This window comes from Coenobita brevimanus, chromosome 26 (genome assembly GCF_032717465.1).
Source record: "Coenobita brevimanus isolate Jiangsu-jjx chromosome 26, ASM3271746v2, whole genome shotgun sequence".
Taxonomy (NCBI): Eukaryota; Metazoa; Arthropoda; class Malacostraca; order Decapoda; family Coenobitidae; genus Coenobita; species Coenobita brevimanus.
In genome coordinates, this window is record NC_136979.1 from 21964746 (window position 1) to 21989089 (window position 24344).

Here is a 24344-nt window from a genome sequence, read left to right on the forward strand (position 1 = left end):
GGCCAGCAATTATTGTTCCTTCCAAGAGAAAAACAAAATACAAGAGAGAGCCAAATTCAAGATCCGATCATTTCGAGATGCCTGGACACACTGCGTTTGAAAGACTGGATGATCATAGGAAGCAGGAAATAGAGACAGAGAGAGACAGTTCCAGAGTTGACCTGTTGCATAAATGAAGGACTGGGAGTAACGGTTAACTCTTGCATAAGAGAATTGGACAAAAAAAGGGATGAGAGTTTGCTGCTAGACGGGTGCTACGCGCCCGTCGTAGAGGTGGAAGAATGCATTCAGACAGTTCAGAGGAGCAGTAACCATTGAAGTAGCAATAGAAAAGTGATAAAGATGCGACAGTGTGGCGAATAGACAGAGGTTGAAGGGAGTCAGAAAAAGGAGGTGTTAATGAGACGAAAAGTCTTTGACTCAACCCTATTGAGAAGAGTTGTATGTGGGGAGCCCCCCCACACATGAGAGTTGTACTCCACACAGGGGAGGATAAAACCCCTGTATAGAGTCAAAAATTGTGCAGGGGTAAAGAAGGAACGGAGTCGGCTTAGCACACCTAATCCCTTGGAAGCATATTTTACACGAGACGTAATATGATCTTTCCAAGATGAGTCCCGAGTAAATGAAACCCCAAGCATGTTCAAGGATGATGCAGGATTGAGCTGAATATTATTAAATGTTACTGGGTATACCTGTGGAAGATTTTGTCGGGTTGATAGACGTAAAAACTGTCTTTGATGCATTGAAAACAAAAAGATTATTTTTACCCCAGTCAGAGATACGAGCCAAGTCAAACATTAGGTGTGCCATAGCCTCATCCCTTGTTTGTTGAAGTAACTGCTGAGTTGGACGTTGCGGGAACCGAATGGAATGGTGAAGGGTGGAGTCATCAGCGTATGAGTGGATAGGGTTAGGTGTATAGGTTACAAGGTCATTGATGAATAAAATGAAGAGAGTTGGGGAAAGGACAGAGCCCTGAAGAACAGCACTGTTGATAGATCGAGGAGAAGAACGATGGCCGTCTACAACAGTGGCTATAGAACGACAAGAAAGGAAGCTAGAGATGAAGGCACAGATAGAAGGATAGAAACCGTAAGAGGGTACTTTGGAAATTAAAGATTTATGCCAGACTCAATCGAAACCCTTTGAGATGTCAAGTGCAATGGCAAAGCTTTCACCAAAGTCCCGAAAGGAGGATGACCAGGAGTCTGAAAGGTAGGTGAGAAGATCGCCAGTGGAGCGTTCCTGATGGAACCCATACTAACGATCAGAAAGAAGGTTGTGATAGGAAAGATCCTTCAAAAATTTTCTATTAAGAATATTACTGACTCGAAAACTTTCGAGATACAGGATGTTAAAGCAATGGGACGATAGTTGGAGGGTTGGGAGTGGTCACCCTTCTTTGAGACTGGCTGAATGATACCAAACTTCCAGCAAGAAGGAAAGGTACAATTTGATAGAAAAAGGCATAAGAGTTTGCCTAGGCAGGGTGTAAGCACAGAAGCACAGTTCTTGAGAACAACAGGAGAGACTCCATCAGGCCCATATGCCTTATCAGTATTGAGGCCTGTGGTGGCAGAAAATACATCAGCTGAAGAAATTTTAATGTCAGACATTAGGAAGTCGGAGGGGGGAAGTGATGGAGGAACAACACCGGAATCATCTAAGGTGGAATTGGAGGAAAAAGTCTAAGTGAAGAGATCTGCTTTATCAGTAGAAGAAATAGCTACTGAGCCAGCAGAGTAGAAAAGAGGAGGGAAGGATGATGAGGCAAAGTTGTTAGAAAGGTTTTTGGCAAGGTGCCAGAAGGAGCAGGAAGAATTTGAGTTGGAGAGTTGAGAGCATTTAGTACTGATGAAATTATTTTTAGCAGAGCGAAGAACAGACTTAGCACAATTCTGGACATAGACGTAAAAAAGATGTGATTCATGGGTGGGTTGGCTCCGGTACCTTTTATAGGCCCTCTCCTTGTTGCGGACAGCATTAGAACAAGCGTGATTAAACCAAGGCTTTCTTGCATTAGTCAGAGGAAATGAGAAAGGAATGTATGCTTCCATGTTCGAGAGAATAACCTCCGTAATGCGCAAGGCACAGTCAGATGGCTCCCGACCTTGGAAGCAATAATCATTCCAGGAAAAATCAAAGAAGTACTGCCTGAGGGCCTCCCAATCCGCAGCTCCAAAGTGCCACAGACAACGTTTCTTTGGAGGGTCCACAGGCCGTACCGGAGCGATAGGACAGGTTAAGGTGATAAGGTTGTGATCGGAGGAGCCCAACAGAGAGAAAAGATTAACAGTGTAAGCAGAAGGATTAGTTGTAAGGAAGAGGTCAAGTATGTTGGAGCTTTCTCCAAGGCGGTCAGGGATACAGGTAGAGTGCTGTACAAGCTTCTCTAGGTCATTAAGGATAGAAAAGGTGTAGGCTTGTTCACCAGGTGGATCAGTGAAAGGATAGGAGAGCCAAAGGTGGTGGTGAACATTGAAATCTCCTAGAATGGAGATTTCACAGAAAGGAGAAATGGTTAGAATGTGTTCCATCGTAAAAGTAAGATAGTTGAAGAATTTTTGATAGTCAGTTGAATTAGGAGATAAGTAAACAGCACAGATATATTAAGTCAGAGAATGACAGGAAAGCAGAAGCCAGTGTGCAGAGAATTCAGAAAAATCGAGTTCAGGAACATGAGAGCAAGACAAGTCATTGCATATATATATATATATATATATATATATATATATATATATACACAACGGCCACCTTTGGCTTTGAAATGAGTATAAAGAAAGTAGGAGGATACAGAAAAGGGTCTACTGTCAGTTGCCCCAGACAGCTGAGTCTCAGTTAGAAAAAGAAGGTGAGGTTTAGAGAAGGAGAGGTGGTGCTCAACAGAGCGAAAGTTAGAGGAAGGCCGCGAATGTTGCAGAAATGAAGAAGAAGAGTCAGACAGTGGTTCCAAGCAGCTCGAGTCGTCACCGGGAGAGGGGCAGAAGGTGGGGGCGTTTATGGTCCCCCCCCCTGGGGACTCTGAGGCCACGTGTTGCGCTGCCATGATTTTTTTTTTTTTGGGGGGGGAAAAGGAAGTGTAGTGTGAACTGTGCATGTAGTTTGGTGTTGATAGAGAAACTTGTACTGGAGAGATGTGGTGTAGTGTAGTGTAGTGTATTGGTGCAGTGTTTTGCAGTGTAATGTCTAGTGTAGTGTAATATGGTGCAGTGTTGTTGTTTTTGTTTTTTTTAACAACGGAGGAAGGAAAAACAAATGGATAAAAGAAAAAAAAAATCCATACACCAGATTACTGGTGTCCTCTGTTCATAAGATATCTGTAACAGTTAGACTTGAACAGTTGTGGGTTGAAATTTGGAGGAAAACAACTCTGGGGAAGCGAGTTCCAGAGAGATGCAGTTCGGGGAATGAAAGAATTCTGATAGGCAGAAGTTCTGCAATATGGTTGAGTGACATTCCAGTCATGAGCGCTACCAGATGCCCGTGTAGCACGAGGGAAGGCATGGAGAGGTGGCACCATGGACGCAACTTCGTCTGAGGATTTGCCAAAAAAAAATCTGTAAAATAATGCAAAGGAGGCAACATTCCTTCTTACTTGCAGGGGAGGTAGTTTATTTGTAATGGCAGGGTTGTTAATGATTCTAACAGCTTTATTCTGAATTTTGTCTAGTTGTCTTAATGCAACCTCTCCACAACCATTCCACAAGGGTGAGCAATATTCAAGCTGAGAGCGCACATGACTCTTATAAATTATAGCTAACTGCTCATCGGCGAAGAAGTTACGGACTCTGTACAATAATCCAAGTTTTTTTAAGGCGGTTTTAGCAAGTGATCTGACATGAGAGGTCCAGCTGAGGGCACTGTTAAGTGAGACACCAAGAATTTCAATACTTTTGGAGATGGGAATATTAGTAGCACTGAAGGTAATGTACGAATCTGGCAATATCTGTCTATTAGTAAACTGTATATATTTAGTTTTACTAGCATTAAAAGAGACAAGGTTGTTTTGTCCCCATTCACTGATTGTAGATAGATCTTGATTTATGGAGATGGCTGTACCGAGTTGAGAGGTAGAGATATTAGACTTTGTAAATGGATGTCTGAGTGTGAATGAACTATGTAGTGTTGAGTCATCTGCATATGAGTGAATGGGATTGTGAGTGACAGATAAGAGATCATTAATATGAAACAGAAATAGGGTTGGCGCCAGAACTGATCCCTGCGGCATGCCGGCGTTAATTGACTGGAAATTCGAATATACATCATCTACTTTTACTCTTATTTTCCTGTCACTAAGATAAGAAGAAATCAAAGGAACAAAAAACGTTAGTCCATAGCAAGGGAGTTTGGACAGCAGGGAACGGTGCCATACTCTGTCGAAAGCTTTAGAGATATCAAGAGCTACTGCATGAGTTTCTCCAAAAAGATCAATTGATTGATGGATGGTATGAGTTAAGAGATTGAGTATGTCAATGGTGGATCTTTCGTGGCGAAAACCATATTGTCTATCAGTAATTAAGTTGTTGGATTCAAGATGTTTAACAATATGCTTATTAATTAAAATTTCAAATACCTTACCAAGAGAAGATGTGACAGCTATTGGTCTGTAATTGGAGGGGTCAGACGAACTTCCTTTCTTCGGAACTGGGTGGATATTGGCTTCTTTCCATGAATTTGGGAATAAAGAAGTACGTATGCAAAGTCTGAATAATTTAGCTAGGACAGAGGCAAGTTCAGGGGAACACTTTTTCAAAACAATTAGTGGAAATCCATCTGGGCCTGGAGCTTTGTTGGTAGGTAAATTGTCTAGGATGGAATTTACGTATCTTGTCTGTATTTTAAGTGGGGCAATTTCGGGAGAATCAAGTTCCAGTACTGAGACATTCTGGCTGGTATCATCTATGGTAGAGTTTCTGGCAAAGGTACTAGCAAAGATATCTGCTTTCCCACGTGGGTCATTTGTAATATTGCCATCTGAAGATTTTAGTGGGGGAATGGAAGATGACTTGTTAAAGTTATTATTGAAAGAATTAAGAGTTGACCAGAATATTCTATTGTCATTAGGGTTGTTAAGTAGTTTTGATGCTTGCTTTTGAAGAAAGTTTGATTTAGATAGATTTAATACAGCTTTTGCATGATTTCTAGCAATTTTAAATTGGGAGAGTGATTCAGATGTTTTTGATTTTAAGAGTTATATGCTAATGACTTTTGGGCTGTTGCTCTGGCACAGTTGCCATCAAACCATTTTGGAGAGTTTGATCTTTTAGTGAATTGTTGACTTGGTATGAATAAATCCATACCAGTTAGTATTAAGTTGCAAATGTGGGACTGGGTAGAATTGGGATCTCTAGAGAAGAAAGACTGCCATGGAACATCAGCAAGATAATTTCTAAATCCATCCCAGTCTGCCCTGTCAAAGTGCCATCGGGTCACCCCGACAGGTTCAGACTGGGGAGGTGTAGGAAGGTTAACTAATGAGGCTTTGATGAGATTGTGGTCAGAGGATCCAAGTGGTGACAGTACCTCTGTCCTGTATTGATCTGGATTATTAGTCAAGAATAAATCCAAGAGATGGGCATTATGGTCAGGATTATCAGGTACTCTGGTTGGTTGCTTTAGCAACTGGGTGAGATTAAACGATTCCGCAAACAGCTCGCATTCTCGACTAGCGTCGTCAGTCCGGGCAGAATGCAATAACCATTTAACATTGTGTATGTTAAAATCACCCAAAATGGTAATTTCATTGCCAAGGGCAAGGTCAAGGTTATTCAACTGAGTGGATATGGAATCAAATACACTGGGTTCCGAAGAAGCACTGGGGGAACGATAAACTACACAGATATATTTGGTAATGTTTTGGCAATTTAATTTATATAATGAGTAATCAAAACTGGATGAAGTGAAGTTTAAAATAGTGTCAACTGCATATTGGGATTTGATATAACAACAGGTTCCGCCCTTGTTACGAAAGTTTGTAAGGAGATGGTAACCGGGAAAACAAAATGGAGATATATCGGTGGAGGGTGAGATTTGTGGTTCTGTGAGGAAAAGGGCCAAAGAGGATATGGACTGAAGGAAAAAATGAACTGAGTTTAAATTTGTGGTAAGGCCGCGGATGTTGGTAAAGAATAAGGCCGCACCGTCACCTCTTCGCCGACGAGCATTCCCGGAAATAGCAACAGTCGCTGCCGGCACAGTCGCTTGATGGCGACCGGGAGGACCCTGTGCCTCCAGCCCTACCCTGCCGGTGGTGGCAATCCGAGGTACCACCTCATTTCATAGTAAAATTGCAGCGGCCATTACTAAAGATGTGAATAGAAGGTGTGATATGTTATGCGCATGTAGTGTAGTGTAGACAGTTGAAGGTAGAGGTATTATGAGAGCATGCAGGCCTACTCTCTGTGTAAATGAGTGCACTGAAAATGTGCAGTGTAATGACTAGTGTGGTGCAGTGTTGTGCAGTGTAATGTTAAGTGTAGTGTATTGTGGTGCGGTGTAATGTTTAGTGTAGCCTAGTGTGGTGCAGTGTTGTGCAGTGTGATGAATGATGTAGTGTAGTATGGTGCACTGTTGTGCAGTGTAATGATTAGTGTGGTGCAGTGTTGAGCAGTGTAATGATTAGTGTGGTGCAGTGTTGTACGTTGTCATGATTAGACTGGTGCAGTGTTGTGCAGTTTAATGATTAGTATGGTGCAGTGTTGTGCAGTGTAATGATTAGTGTGGTGCAGTGTTGTGCAGTGTAATGATTAGTGTGGTGCAGTGTGGTGCAGTGTAATGATTAGTGTGGTGCAGTGTGTTGCAGTGTAATGATTAGTGTGTTGCCATGTGGTGCAGTGTAATGATTAGTGTGGTGCAGTGTTGTGCAGTGTAATGATTAGTGTAGTGTAATGTTGTGCAGTGTAATGATTAGTGTGGTGTTGTGTGGTGCAGTGTAATGATTTGTGTAGCGTGGTGCAGTTTCGTGCAGTGTAAAGATTAATGTAGTATAGTGTGGTGCAGTGTTTTGCAATGTAATGATTAGTGTGGTGCAGTGTTGTGCAGTGTAATGATTAGTGTGGTGCAGTGTTGTGCAGTGTAATGATTAGTGTGGTGCAGTGTGGTGCAGTGTAATGATTAGTGTGGTGCAGTGTTGTGCAGTGTAATGATTGGTGTGGTGCAGTGTTGTGCAGTGTAATGATTAGTGTGGTGTAGTGTTGTGCAGTGTAATGATTAGTTTGGTGCAGTGTTGAAGTGTAATGATTAGTGTAGTGTAGTGTTGTGGAATGTTATAATTAGTTTGGTGTTGTGTGGTGTAGTGTAATGATCAGTGTAGTGTAGTGTGGTGCAGTATTGTGCAGTGTAATGATTAGTGTAGTGTAGTGTGGTGCAGTGTTGTGCAGTGTAATGATCACTGTGGTGTTGTGTGGTGCAGTATTAAGCGTTGTATTGTGCTGTAGTGTAGTGTACAGTAGTGAAGTGTAGTGAAGTGTAGTGTAGTGTAGTGCAATGTAGTGTAGTGCAGTGTAGTGCTGAACTAGGCTACTGTCTTGTGGTTTACCGTCCTTAAGTACATTCTAATTCCAACAGGCCAACTGTCATGACAGTTATTGCTCTGGCAAGGGTAAAGTGTGATGTTTGGTTTACTATGTAGTTGCTTTGCTTACTACTCACACACACACACACACACACACACACACACACACACACACACACACATGCATAGAGACAGACAGACAGACAAACAGACAGGCAGACAGACAGTCAGACAAGGGTTGTGTGGGAGGGGAGGGCTTGCACATTAATAACCGCTATTATTTCTAAATTCGCCTATAATTACAGTATAATTGCCTCGATCCCAGCGTTCCCTCATCCATTATGGCCACGACAATAATTCATGTTTCACAGAATTTAACACTCATTTCTTTTTAATTCATTCCAACATTCACCTAAGCAGTCGGACAGCAGTTCTTCATTCAGTATATCAAATAATCATTCACTTTGTTAATTAGCCAATCAATCACTAATTTAATCATTACCAGTATATCAATCAGTTTAACAAACCAATCTAACAAGCCAGTAAGTAATTCAGTCAGCATATCAGTCAGCTTAATCATCCAGTCAGTCAACCACTCTTTCGGTCACTATATCAGTCAACGTAATCAATCAGTCACTCAGTCACCCATTTGGTCAATATATCAGTCGGCATAATCAGTCAATCAATCAGTAAGCCAGTCAGTATATCAGTCGGCATAATCAGTCAATCAATCAGTAAGCCAGTCAGTATATCAGTCAACATAATAAGTCAGTCAATCAGTCAGTAAGCCAGTCAGTCAAGCAGTCTGTCTATCAATCTATCTGTCTGTCTATCTTTCTATCAGGCAATCATTCAGTCAGCCATTCATTCAATCAATCCTCCTCATTCCCTTAGTCAGTCTACATCAACAGTTGTCTTAAGAGTTAACCGCTTTAGTATGTGGACGTCTTTGATTTAGTTTCTGCCGCCCCCAGATTGTTGTAGTCTACTCAGCTTTAGGAAGACCTATGTCGTGAAGAAGTTTTGGGAGATCGTTCTTATCCCCATGAGTGCCAGACGTCCTTCCTTTTCCAAAAATCATCACCATCTATTGGCACCATCAGCATCGCGACTCTTATTCCCACCTAAAGTCGGTGTAAAGTTGAATCCAGGAAGAAAAGAAAAATATGCAATAGGGAGAACCATCGAAGGCACATCATTTGCCGTCGAAAACCAGATAGTTATACATTGATCGTCAAGTTAAAAATAAAAAGTGCCAAAACCTTTTTATGTGCATCTCCATAAATAACTCGTCCATGCAACTTGATCCTCTGCCGTTTACCTAGTTTCATCAGTTTCCATATCTCTCTTCTCCCACTCATTTACAAAACAGGAGAAGAGATCGTGGACATACCTGGATACACACACACACACACACACACACACACACACACACACACACACACACACACACACACACACACACACACACAAGGATAACAGACAGATTAACTAAAATTCCCTGAAAGATAAAGGAGCTAAATGTAAATCAGATAGGGTGTCTTTTTTACATTAGTTAATATTGCCAATAATAATCACGTGATGTTAATTTTGCTGTAAAAGGAAGTTCCAACGACTCACCCTCTGCTAAATAAAACCAGTAAAGTAAGAGCGTAACGAGCGAGCGAGTACCACGTCATCACAATTTCCTTCTGACATATGGAGACAGGATTGTAAAGTTGGTAAACTTTTACAAGTTGCCAATACACCACCCAGATTGTGCAGTATATTTTTCAGGTAGTTTTTGACGAGATTTGTGTGATACTGACCTTCATTTATGTCTGAAACGCTTCATTTTGCCTCTTTTCTAATCATGAACTTTGGATGAGGGGGTGAAATGAAACAGTTTCGACATAAAACGAAGGCAAAAATCACTTAAATCGCATCAGAAACCACCAGAAAAATGTACTGCACAACTGGTTAACCTAACCAAACAGACCTAACCTAACCTAACCTAACCTAACCACAGGAAAACGAAGGCAAAAATCACTTAAATCACATAAAAAAACACCAGAAAAATATACTGCACAACCGGTTAACCTAACCAAACCTAAGCTAACCTGCTGCAGTGGATTGCTTACCTTAGAGATACGATGGTCCAGGACGAGGGTCATCTGGGTCATTGTCATTTTCCTGGGGGTCTAAACAAGTTCCTTTATGGTCTGAAACACTAAAACCACACTGGATCCATTTCTTGGTTTTTGTGTATCTCTTGTACTGAGCACAGTTCCACTGGTGTTTGTCTTTTCTAAATTTGCAAGGTTCCTGACACTCAGGGCAAGTAACTTGAGAAAGTAATACACCATGTTTTCTCAAGAACTCAACGGCTTTCTCCAGTTCTGAGTGGAAACGCTTAATAATGCGTAAATAATCAATATCACACCCAGTGCACAGATCACGTCCTACTTCGTTGCTAGTCATAGCGCCAAGGATTTGAATTTTCTACCCAGATGGAATCAAAGGGCGTACTTCAAACTGATTAGTAGGATACCATCACGTGACCAAAAATATGCCTATGAGTGGCTGAAACAGACCTAGAAGAGGCATGAACAGTAGACGGAAGGAGGAACACACATACGAATGCACTGATTTTCTACACAGACTGGCAGAGTCAAGATCCAAGACATGGTATTTTGGGAAATTTTTATTTAATTCATTATCTCTGTAAATATTGATTTGTGAATGGGGTTCTGGGGTTCATTACCATTCCTAAGTATTATACTATGAGTTTATGGTGGTAATATTCCTAAACTGCGTATTGGCAACTTGTAAAATACTACCGTAAAGCTGTCATTTATCGAATTCAAGAACTTTTGTTATGTCATTTCCATAGTAACGTCGATGAGGTTTGAATGTTCAACAGCACATCGACTTACTACGGAAGAAACTCACAAGTGTTGTTTCCAGCTTTGCTCCCGCATAATAGGAGCGTCGCATCATGCGAACCACGTGGAATGTTCACAATGGCTGAGTAGTTTCAGTGAACCGCAAGTATCAATCGCAGGATGAAAGTAAGAAACGGTTTTTCCCCTGGATGATTTCTCCCTGGATGATTTTCAGCTAATAATTTAATTTAGTTTCGCTCATTGAGTATTGTGAAGCACATACAGTACTATGAAGTAAAGAACTCCGAAGTTCTTAATATGACTCAGAACAACATAGCTTCCAACAGTACTTGAGTGCTGGTGTTAAACGAGGCACCATATCATTCATGACATGCGCAATGTGAAATTTTATGATCTGCACTGCCAGCCTGACGTGTCGACAAAACTGAAATGAAAATGTAACTGATGAGATGATTACAGCCAGAAATGGGGTCATTTCCCTCAGTGATTTCATCATCAAAACATAGCAAAAACATTATTATAAAATTATAGGCAGAATCTCCGATACTTTATTGCTGGCAACGATGAAAAAAAAAATTGTTACAACGGAAAATGTTTTTAAATTTGATTTTGTATTTATGTACACGGATTAGAGGTGAACACTCCCCTGAAAAACCCGAGATTCAAAAGGATTCCTACATCTATTTTGGTGAGTATTTAGTTGATAACAAAATTTATTGACAATGTAACACATGCAGCTACGGTTTCAACACCGCTCCACATAGGAGTAAAGTTATTAGCTTCTGCTTAGTGTGACGGTCGGGTCGGGTCAGACCGGGCCGCTCATTTCCAAACTTAACTGAGAGTAAATATCGCTCACTCACTTCGATCCCTTGCTCTTAATAATCTGATGTCAGCTGTAGAAGAATGCTACTTTTGTTCTGATAGCGAAATGACTAATGGTGACAGAATTAATATGCAGGGTGTGGCTAGGGGTTGCGCAGACATCCCCTGTGGTGCTGTAAGATGGCAGTCTTGGTCACTTACTGATTTCCATGAAATGTATATCAGTGGCTAGCAAATTGCATTGTGCTGCAACCCAAGGATTTTTTTTTTTTTTTAATCAGCTTAGCTTTGGAGAAATAACTGTCAGAAATTACATCTAAGGCAGGAGCATGAAAAATATGCCGAGAGAGAGAGAGAGAGAGAGAGAGAGAGAGAGAGAGAGAGAGAAATACGTATTGGGGCAGAAGAGACAGGCTATAGACAGGCTGTCGCCAACCTAATCGCTCGCGAGATGGGTTTCCAGCTCGCTCTACACGCTGCAGTACGAGCTTATGGCGCTTATGGAGCTACCTTAACTCCCATTATATACCACTTTACTTCTGTTCCATTACCTCCTATTGACCTTATCATTTTATGTTATTCTAAACAATTTTGACTCATGACTGCCTTTGCTGGCGATAATATTGCGGGCTATGCATTACGAAGTGCGTATTTTTGGGTCATCGTTGCTGATGCAGCTTAGCAACTGGGGTCAAGATAGGGGGTGGGAATGAGAGCTACCAGTTACCCTAATACCCGATAAATATTTTATCTTGCTGATCCTCCTAGAACCTTTGTGGTTCGTCGCTGAAAATCTCGGTCATAAGAGGCATGTTGCAGCATTCCGAGACACCCCCATCTGAGGTATGGTGTAGTCCACGGACCACGGGTTAAAATCTCAGACTCATACTCTCTCTCTCTCTCTCTCTCTCTCTCTGCTACATAAAATCTTCAGGCGCTAGCTATAATAAAATACTAGAGGAGGATTGATGGCGACAGAATTAACGCTTTCAAGATCTTTTAACTCACTCCGAGCTATATCGTCTGACATTAGCAGACTCATTCCCATCTCTATAAAATCGTCTGACAGTTGACTCACTCCTGGCTATATACAACCATCTGACATTAGCTAAGTCACTTACCGCTATATGCAATCGTCTGACATTATCTGACTCACTCCCAGCTATATAAAATCGTCTGACATTAGGTGACTCACTCCTAGCTATAAAAGATCGTTTGACATTATCTGACTCACTCAGCCATACAAATTCGTCTGACATTTGCTGACTCACTCCCAGCTATAGCAGATCGTCTGACTAGCTGACACTCTCAGCTATATACAATCGCCTAACATTACTTGACTCATTTCCAGCTGTATACACTACATACAATCGTCCGACATTAGCTGACTCACTCAGCTATTTACAATCGTCTGACATTAGCTGACCCGCTCTCACCTATATACAACCGTCTGACACTAGTTGACTCACTCCCAGCTATACTGTATAGAATCGTCTGACATTAGCTGACTCAACCCCAGTTATATGCAATCGTCAGACATTAGCTGACTCACTCCCAGCTGTATACGCCACGTACAATCGTTTGACATTAGCTGACTCACTCTCAGCTATTTAAAATCGTCTGACATTAGCTGACTCACTCACCTGTATAAAATCGTCTGGCATTAGCTGACTCACTCTCAGCTGTAGAAAATCGTCTGACACTAGCTGTCTCACTCCCAGCTACAGGTATATGCAACCGTCTGACATCAGCTGACTCACTCCCAGCTACATAAAATCGGCTGACATTAGCTAGTATTGATAGCTAGAGTTTTCCACACCACGAGAGGGTTAAAGGCAACAGTATTAACACAATAATGCCCGTAGTCTTGAAATTGAGGGCAGGGGTTACCCTTCCCGTATCCTGCTCGAGGTGAAGGCTCACACCTTCAACGTAAGTGATAATCTTGAAAGCGTGAGAGCGCACCCCTTCCTATGGGTTGGCGCGGCAAGTAGTTGGTAACACTGATTAATATTAAAATTAAAAAAAAAAGCGTATGACTGTTTTTAAGACTGGCATACAATATAATCTCTTAATGTAAGACCGGCATTTCTTGAATTCTCTGTAAAAGAGTATGCATACTGTACAGGTTTTGGAAAACCTGTACCGCAGGAAAAATTCGGTCAGGCATAACTTCAAAGGGGTTCATGCGGTCAATAACAACCCTGCAAATACGCCGTGGCTGGTCATACCGATTTTGACTACATTTCTGCCCCAAATGCTCGTGTTTACCATTTTTCCCACCCAGAACCCCGAAATCCCACCAGTCCCCCAAAACACCTGAGGGGGTGAGGTTAATTTGAAAACCAATCACGACACCGAAAAGAAAGGTATAATTCGTTCAGATCACACCAAAATACATCTGAGAAATATATTGCTAAACCAAATCAAATTAGTGCGGACGTCTAAAAGTTTATCGAACGCAAACATGAGGCTTCGTAATTCAAACTAACTGGCCATGCACAATTCGTCTGTTTTGGTAGTACTCGATCATTCTTTAACTGTAGGAATCACTTAGTGAACTAATCAGACTAATTACAAAAGTATCATGCACAATATCTGATAAACAGCTTAGTGGAAATAATAAAAAATAAAATGGACGTGGATACAGTATCTCATCTTTGTTTTTATCTCGTCATAAATTAACTATCTCCGGAGAAGCTGTGAAGTCTTTTAAAATGGTAATAAAATTAAGCGTTAATTTTTTTCTTGACAATGTTTTTATCATTAAATTAAAATTCCCATCACACATACCATAAGGTCCTTCAAATTCTACACAGTTTTCATTGCACAAGGCTCCTATAATATGAAGAAGGGGCATGCAAAGGGGTGCTATGAGACTCCCCGCAGATTTCAGTACTACACTGGGATAATACTCTCCCGTTTACAGGGGAACGCTCTCCCTTTCGTGCGTTAAGATTACCAAAAGATAAGGATAGGGCAAGGTGAACGCCTGCCCACAGTTTAAGACTACGGCTGTTACTCTCCTTACCTAAATCTAGTTGTCTGACGTTACTTGGATTACTTGGGTTGTCCCCTCCTTTAGATGTGGTTGTCAGTATAGTGGCTACGTTATCGAAAAATTATGTAAAACTGTTTCCATACATGGGGTAATACGTCATCACATTCCAGGACTCTGCTATGTGGGTGGGTCTGGTGTCGGTGGTGGCATCCAGCGTGTTGCCGGTCATCTCAGGTCACCTAAATGACAGGTTTCTGGGTCACACCAAGTTGTTGCTGGTCCTCCACATGCTGGCCACCACTGCCTGCTTCTACTGGTTCCTCTTGATCACTTATGGAGCCATCCCCCTCTCAACATGTAAGATAACCTGATGAACGATATTATTTCATCAGTATCATGCACGGAATATTATATTATTGAACAATTATGGGTGGTGTACACACACCAGGGAGTAGAGTGTAGCACTAGTCCAGCAGGGCAGTACCTCGAAGATGAATGGAAAGCTGATGACAGAGAGAGCTGGAGGTCTCGTTTCATCAGCCCTCAGGACTAGTCCCTGACCATCCCCTTTTGCTGCCAGTGTTTCAGTAACACAGACAGTAGGCCAGTATGCTCTCCAATACCAGTTTCTCTAACTGTCAACACCAGATTACATGCACAGTACACACTACACTTCCTTTCAAAATTAAAATAAAAAAATAGCATCTAATAACCAAGCCGTAGAGTCCCCCTGGGGGGAGGGGAACCATAAATGCCCCCACCATCCACCTCTTTCCCAGTGACGACACACCGAGCTGCCTGGAACCACAGTCTGACTCCCTTCATTTCTGCAACATTTGCGGCCTTTCCTCTAACTTTCTCTCTGTTGAGCACCACCTCTCCTTCTCTAAACCTCACCTTCTCTTTTTAACTGGGAATCAGCTGTCTGAGGCAACTGGTAGTAAACCCTTTTCTCTCTCCTACTACTTTCTCCATACAGATTTCAGAGCCAAAGGTGGCTGTTGTGTATGTGTATGCAATGACTTATCTTGATCTCATGTTCCTGAACTTGATTCTAATGAATGCTCTACTCTCTGGCTTCAGCTTTCCAGTCATTCTCGGACTAAATATATCTGCGCTGTTTACTTATCCTCTAATTCTACTGGCCATGAAAAATTCTTCAACTATCTTACTTCTACCATAGAACACATCCTATCCATTTCTCCTTTCTCTGAAATGTCAACTCTAGGAGATTTCGGTGTTCACCAGCACCTTTGGCTGTCCTCTCCCTTCACTGATCCACCTGGTGAACAAACCTACATCTTTTCTATCCTTAATGACCTAGTGCAACTTGTACAGCATCCTATCTGTATCCCTGATCACTTTGGAGAGAGTTCCAACATACCTGGCCTCTTCCTTACTACTAATCCTTCTCCATACACTGTTAAACTTTCTTCTTCGTTGGGCTTCTCCGATCACAACCTTATTACCTTAACCTGCCCTATCGCTCCAGAACAGCCTGTGGACCCCCTAGAGAAACGTTGATTGTGGCACTTTGGAGCTGCTGACTGGAAGGTATTGCATACATGGCCAGGAGCCATCTGAGTGGGCCATGTGCTTTAAGGAAGTTATTCTCTCAGGCATGGAAGTATGCATTCCTTTCTCATATCCTTTGACTAATGCAAAAAAGCCTTGGTTTAATCTTGCTTCTTCTAATGTTGTCAATGACAAGGAGAAGGCCTATAAAAGATACCAAAGCAAACGCACCACTGAATCACATCTTTTTGATGCTTCTGCCCAGAATCGTGCTAAGTCTGTTCTTTGCTAAAAATAATTTCATCAGTACTAAATGCTATCAACTCTTCAACTCGAAATCTTCCCGCTCCTTCTGGCACCTTGCCAAAAACCTTTCTAACGTCTTTACCTCATCATTCTTCCCTCATCTTTTCTACTGTGATGGCTCTGTAGCTATTTCTTCTACTGATAAAGCAGATCTCTTCACTCAGACTTTCTCCTCCAGTTCCACCTTAGATGATTCCGGTGTTGTTGCTCCATCACTTCCCCCCTCCAACTTCCTCATGGCTGACATTAAAATTTCTTTAGCTGATGTATTTTCTGCCTTCACTGATCTCAATACTAACAAGGCATATGGGCCTGATGGAGTTCCTCCTGTTGTCCTCCAGAACATCCTCTGTGCTTACACCCTTCCTAAGTAAACTCTTTCACCTTTTTCTATCAATTTGTACTTTTCCTTCTTGCTGGAAGTTTGCTCTCATTCAGCCAGTCCCAAAGCAGGGTGACCATACCCACTCCTCTGACTGTCGCCCAATTGCTTTAACATCATGCGTTTCAAAAGTTTTCGAGTCAATTCTTAACAGAAAAATTTTGAAGCATCTTTCCCATCACAGCCTTCTTTTTGATGGTCAGTGTGGGTTCCGTCAGGAACGCTCCACTGGCAATCTTCTGACCTACCTTTCAGACTCCTGGTCATCCTCCTTTCGGGACTTTGGCGAGAGCTTTGCCATTGCTCTTGACATCTCAAAGGCTTTCGATCAAGTCTGGCATAAATTTTTAATTTCCAAACTGCCCTCTTATGGTCTCTATCCTTCCATCTGTGCCTTCTTATATAGCTTCCTCTCTGGTCGTTCTACAGCTGCTGTTGTGGGCGGCCATCATTCTTCTCCTAGATCTATCAATAGTGGTGTTTCTCAGGGCTCTGTCCCATCACCATCTCTCTTTCATTTATTCATCAATGACCTTCTAAGCTGTACATCTAATCCTATCCACTCATACACTGATGATTCCACCCTTCATCTTTCCATTCGGTTCCCGCAACGTCCATCTCAGCAATTATTTCAACAAACACGGGATGAGAATATGGCACACCTAATGTGTGAGTTGGTTAGTATCTTTGACAGGAGTAAAAGTAATCCTTCTGTTTTTAATACATCAAAGACTCAATTGTTACACCTATCAACCCGACAAAATCTTCCACATAATATTTTTTTATGTGAGAAAGAAGGAACCAAGGGCTGAGCCCACAAAAGAGTTCCTTCCAGGAAAAAAAACAACAGAAAAGAGAGCCAAATTCAAGATCTGTCCATTTCAAGATGCCTGGACACACTGCATTTGAAAGACTGAAGATCGTAGGAAATAGGAAATACAGACAGAGGGAGACACATCCAGAGTTAACCCTTTGGATAAATGAAGGACTGGGAGTAACGGTTAACTCTTACATTAGAGAGTTGGACAGAAAAAGGATGAGAGTTTGTTGCTAGACTGGTGCTAGGCGCCCGTCGTAGAGGTGGAGGGATGCAAGCAGACAGTTCAGAGGAGCAGTGACCATTGAAGTAACGATAGAAAAGAGATAGTGAAGCAAGAGTGTGGTGAAGAGATAGAGGTTGAAGGGAGCCAGTAAGAGGAGGAGAGTTGATGAGACGAAAAGCCTCTGACTCCACCCTATTGAGAAGAGCTGTATGTGAGGAGCCTCCCCACACATGAGAGTTGTACTCTACACAGGGGCAAATAAAACCCGTGTATAAAATCAACAACCGTGCAGAGGTAAAGAAAGGCACGGGGTTGGCTTAGCACACCTAATCTCTTGAAAACAGATTTAACAAGAGCGGCAATATGGTCTTTCCAAGATAAGTCCCGAGTGAATGAAACCCCAAGCATGTTCATGGATGATACAGGGTTGAGCTGGATATTATTAAACATTAGTGGGTACTTCTGTGAAAGATTATTACGGGTTGATAGATGTAAAAACTGAGTCTTTGATGCATGAAAAACAACAAGATTATTTTTACCCCTGTCAGAGATACGAGCCAAGTCAGACATTAAGTGTGCCATAGCCTCAGCACTTGTTTGTTGAAGTAACTACTGAGATGAACGTTGAGGAAACCGAATGGAAAGGTGATGGGTGGAATCATCAGTGTACGAGCGGATAGGGTTAGATGTACAGCTCAGATAATAGTTAAATAAAAGAGAGTTGGTGATAGGACAGACCCCTGAGAAACACCACTGTTGATAGATCTAGGAGAAAAGCGATGGCCGTCAACAACAGCAGCTATAGGACGACCAGAAAGGAAACTATAGATGGAGGCACAGATGGAAGGATAGAAACCATAAGAGGGCAGTTTGGAAATTAAAGACTTATGCCAGACTCGATCGAAAGCCTTTGAGATGTCAAGTGCAATGGCAAAGCTTTCGCCAAAGTCCCTAAAGGAGTATGACCAGGAGTCTGAAAGGTAGGTGAGAAGATTGCCAGTGGAGCATCCCTGACGGAACCCATACTGATGATCAGAAAGAAGGTTGTGATAGGAAAGATGCTTTAAAATTTTTCTGCTAAGAGTAGACCCAAAAACTTTTGAGACACAAGATGTTAAAGCAACTGGACGATAGTTAGAGGGTTGGAAATGATCACCCTTCTTTGGGACTGGCTGAGTAAGAGCAAACTTCCAGCAAGAAGGAAAGGTACAAGTTGAAAGACAAAGGCGAAAGAGTTTACCTAGGCACACTGTAAGCACAGAAGCACAATTCTTGATGACAACAGGAGGGACTCCATCAGGCTCATATGCCTTGTTAGTACTGAGGCCAGTGATGGGAGAAAATACTGTACATCAGCCGAAGAAATTTTAATTTCAGCCGTGAGGAAGTCAGACGGGGAAAGTGATGGAGGAACAGCACCGGAATCGTCTAATGTGGAATTCGAGGAGAAAGTCTGAGCAAAGAGATCTGCTTTATCGGTATTATCAGTACAAGAAATAGCTTCAGAGCCATCAGAGTAGAAAAGAGAAGGGAAGGATGATGAGGTAAAGTTGTTAGAAAGGTTTTTGGCAAGGTGCCAGAAGGAGCGGGAAGATTTCGAGTTGGAGAGTTGAGAGCATTTAGTACTGATGAAATTATTTTAACAGAGCGAAGAACAGACTTAGCACAGTTCCGGGTAGAAACATAAAAAAGATGTGATTCAGAGGTGGGTTGGCTCCAGTACCCTTTATAGGCCCTCTCCTTATTGCGGACAGTATTAGAACAAGCTGATTAAACCAAGGCTTTCTTGCATTAGTCGAAGGGTATGAGAAAGGAATGTATGCTTCTATGCCCGAGAGAATACCTCCATAATGCACAAGGCACAGTCAGATGGCAGCTGGCCATGGAAGCAATAATCATTCCAGGAAAAATCAAAGGAGTACTGCCTGAAGGCCTCCCAATCAGCAGCTCCAAAGTGCCACAGACGATGTTTCTCTGCAGTGTCCACAAGCCATACCTGAGCAATAGGACAGGTTAAGGTGATAAGGTTATGATCGGAGGAGCCCAATGGAGAGAAAAGATTGACAGTGTAAGCAGAAGGATTAGTTGTAAGGAAGAGGTCAAGTATGTTGGAGATCTCTCCAGGGGGGCCAGGGATACAGGTAGGATGCTGTACAAGCTGCTCTAGGTCATTAACCCGCCCCGTCCCGACGACGTATGGGTACGTCACCACGATTTGCATTTGCCAGTCCCGGCGACGTACCAGTACGTCGTGCAATTGCAATGTACCTAATTTGCACAATTTTCAATTTTCGCACGTGATTTTTCGTATGTATACACCGGACACCTTCCTCTATTCCTGTACAAGATACCAAGCAGGGACAATGCCTTACACTGCATAACCTCCCCCCTCCCCCCCTCACGCCATTGTCTTGGCAAAGGACCTGTTACCAGTGACCTGGCTAGTAAAGTTATTCAGGGCCAGAGTGATTCCCCAATCGATGACAATGTGGAGGACAATGTTTACATAGCATTAGAAGAAGAAACAGCCAGAAATAATGATCAGGTAGTGTGGCAAAAATAGGTCAGGTATGGTGATTAGTTAGTGAGTGAAACAATGCTTATAATGCCTTTATTACTGCTTGAAAACCAATATACTGTCATACTACATATACATTCGTACCAAGTAAATAAATAAATACCGTTTATGAGTGGATGAAATAGTTACCCTCCCATAGAACTCGTTTTCTTTGGTGCCAGCATGTTAGAAAACCCACTCAGGTAAGGAGGAACTCCTACCTGGATTGGGCACTTTAAACCTCAGGTGAGCGATTTCTCTATGAATTTTCGATGTTTCTCACCAAAAGCGAAGGTTTTAGCCAAAAAAAAAAAAAATCGAAAATACCTCGGGACTGGGGGATGTCGGAGGTGCGGAAAACCTCGGGACGTGACGGGTTAATAGAAAAGATGTAGGCTTGTTCACCAGGTGGATCAGTGAAAGGAGAGGAGAGCCAAAGGTGGTGGTGAACATTGAAATCTCCTAGAATGGAAATTTCGGAGAAAGGAGAAATTGATAGAATGTGTTCCATCGTAGAAGTAAGATAGTTGAAGAATATATGATAGTCAGTAGAATAAGGAGATACGTAAACACTGCAGATATATTTAGTCAGAGAATGACAGGACAGCCGAAGCCAGAGAGTAGAGAATTCAGAAGAATTAAGTTCAGGAACACGAGAGCATGATAGGTCGTTGCATACATATACACAACAGCCACCTTTGGCTTTGATATGAGTATAGAGAAAGTAAGAGGATACAGAAAAGGATCAGCTGTCAGTTGCCTCAGACAGCTGAGTCTCTGTTAAGAAGTGAAAGAAAGGTTTATAGGAGGAGAGGTGGTGTTCAACAGAGAAAAAGTTAGAGGAAAGGCCGTGAATGTTGCAGAAATGAAGAAGTGAGTCAGACAGTGGTTCCAGGCATGTTGAGTCATCACTGGGAGATGGGCTGATGGTGGAGGAATTTTGTTTCCCCCCCCCCCCGGGGACTCCGAGGCATGGTTATAGTATGCTATTTTTCCTTAATTTTGAAAAGGTAGTGTAGTGTGGTGTACTGTGCATGTAGGCTGATGTTGACAGTTAGAGAGACTTGTGTTGGAGAGCATGCTGGCCTACTTTCTGGTAACTGAAACACTGAAAACGTTCAGCAAAGGGGGATGGTCAGGAACTAGTCCCGAGGGCTGATGAAACGGGAGCTCCAGCTCTCCTTGTCATCAGCTTTCCATTCACCTTGGAAGTACTGCCCTGCTTGACTAGTTCTACAGTCTACTCCACTAATGTGTAATAATATCCAGCTCAGTCCTGAATCATCATTAACATACTTGGGGGTTCATTCTCTCGGTATTTATCTTGGAAAGATCATATTACATCTCTTGTAAAATCTGCTTCCAAGAGATTAGGTGTGCTAAGCGGATTCCATACCTTCTTTACTCCTGCACGGTTGTTGACTTTATACACGGGTTTTATTCCCCCCTGTGTGGAGCACAACTCTCATGTGTGGGGAGACTCCCCACATACAGCTCTTCTCAATATGGTGGAGTCAATTGCTTTTCGTCTCATTAACACTCCTACTCCTACTGGCTACCTTCAGCCTGTCTCTTCGTCGCACTGTTGTACACACACGCGCGCACACACACACACACACACACACACACACACACACACACACACACACACACACACACACACACACACACACACACACACACACACACACACACACACACACACACACACACACACACATTTAATTTCATAAAGTGTGCAAATAGGACACTGCTATTATCTCCTCATCCTTGAAAAGTATTAATATTAAAGGGGATTAGGACCAGATGTTCAGTCCCATCAGCATTCAGCAGTTACTCTAACCATAACAACACATTTAAAATCTGGACTGAACCTGCATGTCAGACACAACTGTAAAATATACTATATTCTTGTCGCTTTAATCCATTGGTGCTTATGGTCCTTCAACAAGAACGGAAGTAGGTAATTTCAAAATCTAATAGAAAGAGAATCTCAGGGTTCAGACCTATGAGCTTCGCTACTATGGGTGGATAGGCGGAGAACAATAAGCTAAGCTCCCTTCCAGCATAATCCTACACACAGGAATTTTGGTTGCTAGTGAGTCAGCTTGGCCTAAAACTGCCATGTTTCCCTTTAGAATGCTCAGTTGTAACAGTTGATTGAAACTAGTATATAACGTTAATTACGAAGGTCGACTACTGAATAGGTAACCAGGCACCGAGCCACGTGAAACAAACTATAAAAGAAAAAAGTCTGCGTCAAATCAAGGTGAAAGAACCTTAACTAATTTGTTACCTGATTTTCTGACTGATCTGAATTCGGGTTAACATACTGACCCATGAGCCTTTAAGAGAGAGAGAGAGAGAGAGAGAGAGAGAGAGAGAGAGAGAGAGAGAGAGAGAGAGAGAGACAGACAGACAGACAGACAGACACAGACAGAGGGAGGGGGCACCGGGCAAAGTGGTAAACTCAACCGCCATCGATGTTCCTATTGGTTTATTCTTCCAAATAGACGATTTTATTTAACTTAGGGGAGACAGCTTGTAATAATGAAACTAATGTAGGCAACATTTACCATCTTCCAGTTCAGTAAGTCTTCCCTAAGGTAAATAGAATCTATTGGAGACAGGAAAGATGAAATAAAATCTACTAAATGAAGTAGGTAAGAAATTACACATTTTTACAGTTGATGCTTTAGCGACTAAGGGTGAGGGGAAAAAAATGCGGGTACTGTTTAATGCTTGTGAGATGAAGATGAGACTGACTATGTAGAGGATTAATGTCATGATATGCTAAAGACACCAATAGCAGATGTTGCAAAAGACTCAGATATGTACATCAAAAACATATTCAGCTGTTTAAAAAAATGGATCTTAGAGTTTGTATGTGGTAAGGTCAAGAAGTTTCTAGAACTGTGACGTACAAGCAAAATAGCTTCCCTTTTATTTCCTGTGTTATGGAAATGAACCAGCAACCTGTCTATATTCAGCGGACTCATTCTCAGCAAAACCAAGAAACCCGTGTGTACTGCTGCCACCGTTTGATTGACCGCGGGTCGTGAATGTTCATTGCGATTTCTAAGGTAGAATATAAGCATACTTTAAATATTGTTTGCAGAAGCTGTGCAAACACACGACAAGCCTGAAAACCATTTATGATGATAAAACTATTATTAAAACAGCTATGCACAACAGGTACAGCCGGTTGAAGAATAATGAAGTCATACTAAGACAAAGAACATAATAGTATATCAGAAACTTCAAAAGAACAATGAAACGGGAGCGAAGGATCACACGCCGTTTAACTGCAGGGAATCTGTTACACCAAAGCACTGACGCCTTTTGGTCTGTTGAAACTCACTCTACAGCAAACAAAGTGAGTGCTTGTATTTGTTCATGACCAAAAAGATAGAAGGTAAAACGGTTTATCAATGCATCACAATTCCTTACATATTTAGACGATCATAACTGTACAGCTAAAGAGTACATTCTGATAAAGCAGAAATTTAATTTACTTAATGGAAGGCTAGTTAAAATGTAATAAAAACTTTCAGCAATACCATAATGAAGCTGCCACACCCATTTATACAGAAAGAACTCTGAAACTGATTCCAGAAGACACATATTATACCCAATAAACTCATGGTAACCATTCACGTTTCAAAAGCCAAGAGTAAACTAACCTAATTCTGTCATTAAATATAACAATTCTTAACATCCAGCCATTCAGCTAACCTGACTCACGAATTTTCAACCAGTACCAGCAGTTTTGTGGTAGGTGGGGTCGCCCATCTACTACACACTTCATGTAGAGGCATTCTGTTTTAGTGGAGCACTACATTGAGCGGCAAGCCAAATGATTTCCTGTAAAGCAGGAAATCATTGACAGCGCTGGGTGGCAAACTTATAGTCAACCAACACGTATTCCCTACGTGACAAGTGGGTTGGCGGAGCGTTAATGCCCCTCCCAGGAAAACAGCTAACTAAAAATACGAACAAGAAGCCTTGGACCAGGAATGACGAACAGGCGACGATTAAGGACCGAACAAAGAACATGGTACGGCTTTCGACATGGAATGTAAGGGATGCGAAGGATGAGGTGAAAGACAGAGAGATTGTCCAGGTGCTTGAGGGCGCAAAAATGGATGTATGTGGAATAACCAAGACTAAATGGTGAGATGAGAATGTGAGAGAATGGAAGCATGAATGGGGTATATGCGCGGGAGTGGGTGAAAATGAAAGGGCAAAAAAAGGAGTGTGTATTGTTGTGTGGAAGAGAGAGAGAATGAGAATATAAGAGAGTATAGAGCACTT

At 42.0% G+C, this 24344-nt stretch overlaps 1 protein-coding gene across 1 annotated transcript in view; it reads left to right on the plus strand.

The window, feature by feature from the left end:
* LOC145393987 (solute carrier family 49 member 4 homolog) overlaps positions 1 to 24344 on the plus strand; it is a 103803-nt gene that overhangs the window by 50679 nt on the left and 28780 nt on the right. Inside the window, exon 7 of the mRNA XM_080267959.1 lies at positions 14398 to 14584. Within this exon, the coding sequence (XP_080124085.1) occupies positions 14398 to 14584 (187 nt within the window). The remainder of the gene's footprint in view (positions 1 to 14397; positions 14585 to 24344) is intronic.